The 8,653-nt window shown below is 39.2% G+C and overlaps 1 protein-coding gene across 2 annotated transcripts in view; it reads left to right on the top strand.

Annotated features, from left to right (window-relative positions):
* prmt3 (protein arginine methyltransferase 3) overlaps positions 1–8,653 on the top strand; it is a 67,304-nt gene that overhangs the window by 3,061 nt on the left and 55,590 nt on the right. For both annotated transcript variants that reach the window (XM_053513891.1, XM_053513890.1), the window contains exons 3-7: positions 639–721; positions 1,892–1,941; positions 2,354–2,459; positions 3,087–3,201; positions 5,089–5,227. In XM_053513891.1, the coding sequence (XP_053369866.1) occupies positions 639–721; positions 1,892–1,941; positions 2,354–2,459; positions 3,087–3,201; positions 5,089–5,227 (493 nt within the window). The remainder of the gene's footprint in view (positions 1–638; positions 722–1,891; positions 1,942–2,353; positions 2,460–3,086; positions 3,202–5,088; positions 5,228–8,653) is intronic.

Below are 8,653 nucleotides of genomic sequence, written 5' to 3'. Positions count from 1 at the left end.
TTGTCACAATACTGATAAAAAAATCATACATATTTAGTTTCTCTTTTAGTTCAGAGAGATCAGATCAACATAAATGCCTCAAAAATGCATTAAATCTGCCAATACTGCCATTTAATACGTTTCACTATTACTATTAATAATCATACATTTTATCTTGTTACACTTTTATTATATGCTGCTGTGGTGTGCTGAACAAAAAAACATTTTACTATTACACTAAATAATGCACTACATAAACATTATTATTATTATTACAGTATTATTATTATTATTATTACAGTATTATTATTATTAGTAGTAGTATTACTACAGTATTATTTTTATTATTATTATTACTACATTATTGTTATTATTATTATTATTACAGTATTATTATTATTATTATTACAGTATTATTATTATTATTATTACAGTATTATTATTATTAGTAGTAGTATTACTACAGTATTATTTTTATTATTATTATTACTACATTATTGTTATTATTATTATTATTATTATTACAGTATTATTATTATTATTACTACGTTATTATTATTACAGTATTATGTTTTTTAGTATTTTATTATTATTGGGGATGATTATGATAATAATTTGAATAAACATGCTATTTGATGTCTCTCTGTGATTTGGTCCAGGTCTCTCCATTCTGTTTCTGAAACTTTCCGTCACTGTGAGGCCGATCACGGCGTTAGCGTAGCAGATTTGGTGAAGAAACACAGTAAGTATGACTTTGTAATCACATTACATTCATACCAAAGTCTTTTTGCACAGTTGGCACCTTTGAAAACTCCACTAACACATACTGGACACGTTACATCTAACATCATCTAAACTCCTTATACAAATGTGTCAGTGCCTGTGTTAAATACTCAGAGGGGTGAATGTGGGTTTTGTCAGGCAGCTGCTCTCTCCTCAGTACTGCGGACCGTACACATCTACTCTCACCCACGCTGAGGTGGGACCTGGGACACGCCCAATCATACGTATAGCTATACCTCACAGGGCTTCTACATGATCATGATATGGTTTTGCTTCAAAAGGGGTTGGTTAAGTAACGTCTGATTGATCTGTTCAGAATCTTGTCTGTCTTTAACTCACGAATGATGATGCGGTAGAGAAGAAACATTTGTAATGTATTTAAAGTTATTTATTTACACTTGGCTCATCTGTCCTATTTCAACAATAATAATCAATTTCTAATCCATTTCAGTCGTGTCATTTGTTGCTTTTTAAATCAATGCGTTAATCTGATGTGTCGACTCGTTACACCACTAGTTTGATAATTGGGCCCAAATCACCGTTGTCCTGGATGTGCCTTGAAGACATTCTGTACTACTCAGAACGGGGCAGAACCCAATATTTTACTATATAATGCAGCACACAGTCGGGTGGCAAAGTCAACTAATGCACTTATCCCAGTGTGTCACCAGTGCTCATACACCATCGAGGTAGAAAGTTTCTTCAGTAGTCTGTCTGATTCACGTCTGAAACGCCGGCCTCCCAGGAACTCCTTTCCATGTGGAAATGGCTTGAAGTGAGTTGAGGATTGATGAGTGTGTGTACAGTTCCCACACAGAGATGCGTCTCTTCCTTCAGTGATCAGGCGTTCCACTCGGAGCTGATGACGGGAACGACTGCAGTGAGCTCTGAGCCACTCGGCCGGATCGTCACTCACAGCCTGCTTTAAAACGTTTAGATGAAACTAGGAGTCTCATCACTGCACTGTGCTTAAAGGCTGCAGTAAATGACAATCGCATTTATGTCTTTATTCACCAGAAATTTTATCACAAGTCCCGGCTTGACCTGAACGGCGATCATAATGTACAATATGATCGTAAAGTTATTATACAGTGAAAATATAAATGAGTGTGTTTATATTTGTTCACAGGGCTTGATGATTATGGTTACATAAAGATGATAAACTACATTAGAACAACGGTAAGTGTTCACGTGATGGTTTCATTTATTAATAACAATATACATATTGTAAGCCATTATTTAAATATTAATTGTTTAAATTGTTAGATACTGAATATATAGTGATGCTGAATAAACGATATATATATATATATATATAAAACACTAAATTAACCAGGTATTGTTTTCTCAGTACAAAAGCATAATAAAAATGTTAATGTTTTAATAAATGTGTAATAATGAGAAATAGAGGCTCGGGAGGTGTGCAGCATCTGTGTTTTATTACACACTTCTTAGAGTTTTAGTGTTTGAAGATGTTACACAGATATTCTTATAATTTATTAATTGTTTTATTTGCTTAGTTGTATTGATCACTTGTAGTCTATAAAATAAAGTCAGGGTTGATGTGTGTGTGTGTGTGTGTTTGGTGTAGAGGTGCAGTGTGCCGTGTGTGACGTCGTGTTCAGGCAGTGTTTTGCCGTGGAGCGGAGATGAGTACATGAAGCCGGCGCTGCCCGATGATGCGCTGCTCCAGATCGGTACAGAACAATACGCTGTGTTCTCCTGCTGCAAAACACTCGAAGCCTTCTACAGATTATAATGAAATAATCAGGTTTTTTCCATAGATAATAATTCAGCGGTGTTCAGTAACTGACTAGAACAGTGTATAAATTAACAGTTTTACTTAAAATGTAATGGATTGGCAGTGTTACTCAAAACTGACCTCTGCCATTGTCATTGTTATTTATTCTTTTACCCGAGTTGTCCACATTAAGCAGTAGACTTTAAATGAACATAAATACCGTTATATTGACTGATTGTCCTCACAGCACACAGATACAGCGGAGACTGATTTACGCTCGTACTGTCTGATATCACACAGATGAGGGTGAGTTCCCTGTAGAGTCGACTCCTCGCCACCATCAACCCCGGAAAACTCATAATTATAGTCCATACTGTTTTCTGTAGATTTTTGGAATTTATTTTCCAAATTGTTTTCATCATGTAAAGCTGCTTCGTGACACTCACCATTGCTAAACGTGTTATACAAATAAAATGAACTTAAATTGATTTAAATTGTTTATCCTATGTCAATGTAATTGTGGTAAAGTGTGTATACAGTTAGATTGTGTTATTTAAGTGTGTGTGTGTGTGTGTGCGCACAGACGTAGAGGAGTTGGGTGGCGCTGCAGTGTGTGACGACGTGTCCGTGTGGGTTCAGAGAGCGCAGCAGGCAGAGGAGAATCTCAGCCGTGCCATGGAAGACCTGCATCAGCTCAAGTCAGGCATTTACACCATTAACTACCGCACAGAGAGAAACTAAACCCTGTACACACACACACACCCACACTCTCACACACTCACACGCTTAGAGCGAGTATATACACTGTCCAGATTATCATTAGCTAAGGGTCCAGCGATACGGTGTTATAGTGATTATTATTGTGATTCCCAGGTGCTGATTCAATGTGTTGTGACCTGATTTTGTAACCAAACTTAGCAGATAATGTGTGAATACGTTGAAGTGCACCACCTGTAGGACTACAGAGGAACTACAACATATGACATGACAATATATGCAACATGATTTTTCCCCAAAATCTTCATATAGTTCATGTTTAAAAAGAAAACACTTTTGAAAAAAAAAAGCCTTAACTAAAATCTATAGGAAATAAAATTATAAGAGTATGAAGACTGAACTCTTCTTAAGCACTGAAGCTTATTTATGTCGTATGCATATGAGCCCAGTTTATTCTCGTCTAAACGCCTGAGACAGCATTAACACATTTTCATTTAAAGTTAAAAAATTAACAATTTTGAAAGACTGTTTAAAATAAATGTTCAAAATAACTGTTTACTTTTATTAATATATAACTTTAGGGATTCTGCACATCTGGATTAATAGTTTTCTATTTGAACATAAGCAGCTGTGTAATATCTTCCAGTTCCCAGATGTTCCTCACTGCTGATCTCTCCTGTAGAAGCGCGTGTACAGACAGCACAAAGTTTTAGCGTCTATGTCAGCTCCAGTGCCATTAACCCATTAAAGTGTCCTGTTGTTGTCAGGAATATTCTGAGGATGCGGAGAAGTACCAGAGAAGTTTCCACTCATGCTCTCAGACATTCGGACCCCACTCTGAACACCTCATCTACATAAAACACTCATTTACAGTATACGAGTGTCATGACATCGAGGCAATTTTTTAAAAAGCACTCAGTAGACTGCAGTCCTGAACGGACAAGATTTAGAGGTGTTTGTGTCCGAGGCTGCTGAAAATAAAGGTGTTCTTTTTAGTGTCCTTGAAAATGGAAAAAGAAAAGGAGCGCAAGTTAAAAACAAAAACATGAAAGTGGAGTAGAGGAACAGATGATCAGAGAGGGGTGTGTGTTTATACTGCTGTCATGGAGACACACAGGGCTTGGGTTTGATTTAAGAACAAACTCCGATAGGACACGGGGACTAATGAGCTGCTGGAGGTGTGAGTGTGTGCGCGCGCGCGCGCGTGTGTGTGCGCCTTCTGATTCACACTCGTCGCAGGTTTGCATTAAATCTCATTGCTGTGTTTCAGCTTCATGTTTCTCCTGCACTCTTATCCATGTGTTCTGCTCATCACACATACTATAATCACTATTACAGGTTTTATACGCTGTTCTCTTCCTGATTATTTAAGTCCTCCGTGTTAGCGTACACACACCCTGATGAGACCTGAGTTTTATTGGACTGATATCTCTGAGATTAAATTAACTGGGATGTGTTCACTTTCTCCTGCCAGGCTTTTTTCCCCTCATCTTTCATCTATCCTTATTTTCTCCGTCTGTCTGTCCATCAGTCCGTCCATCCAGCCATCTGTCACATTCTCCACACTGTAAGGTTTAACGAGAGAGGTATCACCAGCAGGGGGCGTCATTGTGCTCCTCTGGTTCTGAGAGAGGCGCAGTGAGGTAGGGTAGAAAATTCCACTGCGGTGTTTAAGGTTAAGTGCACGTGCACACACACGTGTGTGTGTGATTAAGTGGAGGTTAGGAATGGATGTGCTCTCCATGTGCTGACCTCTGTGTGACCCAGAAACATATTATGTATTTCATCTCTCACAGTGAGAAAAGCCAAATAAAATGAATAATACTTTGTGTAATAATGTGTGTGTGTGTGTGTGTGTGTGTGTGTAGAACATTCGCACAAGGCCTGGTGCTGAACTCGGATGTAACACAGAAGTGTGTGGGGAGTGTATCAGAGCTGCGAGAAGACGAGGACGAGGCCTATTTCAGCTCCTACGGGCATTACAGCATCCACGAAGAAATGCTCAAGGTTAGTGTGTGTGTGTGTGTGTGTGTGTGTGTGTGTGTGTGTGATGCATTATAACACAAATGAGTTAATTTAGGGTGGCACGGTGGTGTAGTGCTTAGGACTGTTGACTTGCACCTCCAGGGTCCGGGGTTGATTCCCGTCTCTCTGTGCATGGAGTTTGCATGTTCTCCCTGTGCTTGGTGAGTTTCCCCCTGGTACTCCGTTTCCTCCCACAGTCCAAAGACATGCAGGTTAGTCTAATTGGTGTTCCTAAATTGCCCGTAGTGTGTGAATGAGTCTGTATGTGTGTGTGCTCTGCAGTGGGGTCCAGGGTGTACCTCGCCTTGTGCTCTAAGTCTCCTGAGATACAGGATGAAGTGGGATAGACGGTGAGTGGTGTGTCTGTGTAATGTATGATGTGATGTGATGTGATGTGATGTGATGTGTGGGGTGTATGATGTATGATGTATGGTGTGATGTATGATGTATGGTGTGATGTGTGATGTATGATGTGTGTGGTGTGTGTGTGGTGTGGGTGTGATGTATGATGTGTGTGATGTGATGTATGGTGTGTGTGATGTATGGTGTGATGTGTGATGTATGATGTGTGTGGTGTGTGTGTGGTGTGGGTGTGATGTATGATGTGTGTGACGTGATGTATGGTGTGTGTGATGTATGATGTGGTGTGTGTGGTGTGTGAGTGATGTGTGGTGTTTGTGTGTGGTGTGTAATGTATGGTGTGTAATGTGTGGTGTGTGGTGTGGGTGTGATGTATGATGTGTGTGATGTGATGTATGGTGTGTGTGTGTGTGATGTATGGTGTGTGTGTGTGTGATGTATGATGCGATGTGTGTGTGATGTGGTGTGTGTCTATGATGTGTGTGTGTGTGTGTGGTGTGGGTGTGATGTATGATGTGTGTGATGTGATGTATGGTGTGTGTGTGTGTGATGTATGATGCGATGTGTGTGTGATGTGGTGTGTGTCTATGATGTGTGTGTGTGATGTGTGGTGTGTGTGTGATGTGTGTTGTGTGCAGTGTAGAGGGATGTAGACAATCTCATTCTGTACAGTAAACTACAGGTCATGTCCCTAACTCAGTTTTGTTAATTAAGTCTCTAATTAAATGAGTTTTGACTGTAACGAACACATTTTCTGAAAGCTGTAATCTGTTGGTTATGTGAGACGGTGAATCCGTGGTGTCGGTGATGGAGGACGGCGAGTCGTGTTGGACTGAGCGCTGAGACAGAATGCAGCCAGTTTAATACATTCTTCTGCATAATGTTTTTACATATTGAACTTCAGAAAGCGGCTGTACAGAGTGATGTATCACAGAGTGATGTATCACAGAGTGATGTATCACAGAGTGATGTATCACAGAGTGATGTATCACAGAGTGACGCTCAAACTCATGGTTATGAAACGCATAATATTAATAACACCTAGTGGTGTGTGTGTGTGTGTTTTAGTGCTTTAAATTTTAGGGCTAACTCCTCTAGTTGAGTGGAGAGGCAAATGCACCCCGTCCCCCACAAACAAACACACACACACACACACACACACACACACACACACACACACACACACACACTGCAGTAAAGTGCCATCCATCTGATTGGTTGTATATTCTTTATGTTAAAGCCGAGTTCTGCGTCACTGTGACGACGTTCTTGTACTGTCGTCATAAAGATTACAGCAGTGACTCACAACACCCCCTTACACACACACACACACACACACACACAATTTGGCAGTAATGAAAGCCTGCAGCCGCACCGGCTCTTTACAGATGAGACAGAAGACTCCTGCTCTGCATGAAGCAGTGTAACACTAATGAACGCTGCTAGAGCGTGTGTGACGCTGCACGTCTGTGTACGTTTCTTTCTGCACGTCTCTGTAAGTTTGACCTGAAACGTGAGATCAGACAACTCAGTTAAACAGGTGAACCGGAAAAATGGATCAATTTACAAAATAAATCGGTGCAAAAACATACGACAACTGTACTGTGCAAAAGTTTTGACACCCTCATTTCTTTATATTAAATTAAATTAAATTTTGTTTGTATAGCACTTTTAACAATTGTCATTGTCGCAAAGCAGCTTTACACAATCAAAAGAATTATTAAAGTTTATTTGGAATGTGAGTGTGTATGAATCAAAATGGTCAGATAGTCTCTGATAAACAAGCCGAGGGCGACAGTGGCAAGGAAAAACTTCCTGAGATGGTAATAGGAAGAAACCTTGAGAGGAACCAGACTCAACAGGGAACCCATCCTCATCTGGGTGATAACGGATAGCAGGAAAAAAAAATTATTAGTAACTGCTGATGCTAAACACTGAGGGGTTAGAACAGACAAGAGGGGAAATGAGGTCGGCGGGTACTTATTATACATGGGGAGCACGAAGAGTTTTCCATATAAATGACACTAAACCTTTGCTATGTACAAACACATGGAGATTCAGAACCCAGACCCGGAGTGTGTGTTAGGATAAAACAGTGAAAGAGTGAGAGCTTGAGTGCGTGAACAGTTTGGCCAAGAGGAGAGGGTAAAAAAAAAGTCATGGGATCCAGATGTGCAAAGCTGAGTGCGACTTAGACAGACAGAAGACTCGCAGCTATCACTGAAGGCACAGAGGGGTTCCATCATAGAATCACAGCCCAGGTAGTAAATACTATACACAACTAACACAGCTGTCTGTTTTTACATTTATTTAATCTACATCACAATCATCAAGACATTTCAGTTCCAGGGTACAGAAATATTTTAGCAAAATGAGAAGAAGAATGTACTTTCTACGTTCAGCCAATACATTCTAATTCAGGCCCGTAGCCAGGGGGGGTTCGGGTGGTTCGAACGACCCACCCCCCACTGCCAAAGGTCCAGAATTTTTTGTTATTATTATTATTATTATTATTTTTTTTTTTTTTGAGACAGATTAAAATTGTTGGGCATTATTTAAAATAACACTTTATTACAAAACAATTTACAAAAAAAAGAGTAAGTCTGTTACTACCTCAAGATCAAACTGCTAACGCTAGTTAAGTGGTAGCTAATCGTCAACCCCACATCACACACAGAATAGTTCTCTTGTGCCTTTTCAGGAGCCTATCTGATGGATCTGTGAATTTATTATGTTAATGTTAATCTATCAAAAAAAGAAAAGAAAGAACGACGAGTTCAATGCGTAAACAAACCTGCTTGACCATGCATAATATTAGGATTTATTAACATTTTATTTTGAATTAATAAATTGTTATATTAAATTAGTAAATTTATTAAATTATTCTATTAACCATAGGCGATGCTCTCTAGTGTCTATACGCGGTGTAGACAGCATTCGAATGAAGTTTATCATGAATAATTGTTACATAAAACATAAAATAAAATAAGCCCACAAAAAATAATTTTTATCCATCCCACAGTCTTGTAAGTACATTAACTGATCGTC

Source organism: Clarias gariepinus, chromosome 15 (genome assembly GCF_024256425.1).
Source record: "Clarias gariepinus isolate MV-2021 ecotype Netherlands chromosome 15, CGAR_prim_01v2, whole genome shotgun sequence".
NCBI lineage: Eukaryota > Metazoa > Chordata > Actinopteri > Siluriformes > Clariidae > Clarias > Clarias gariepinus.
The sequence above is the reverse complement of the archived record's forward strand: the minus strand, read 5'-3'. Positions and strand labels throughout refer to the sequence as shown.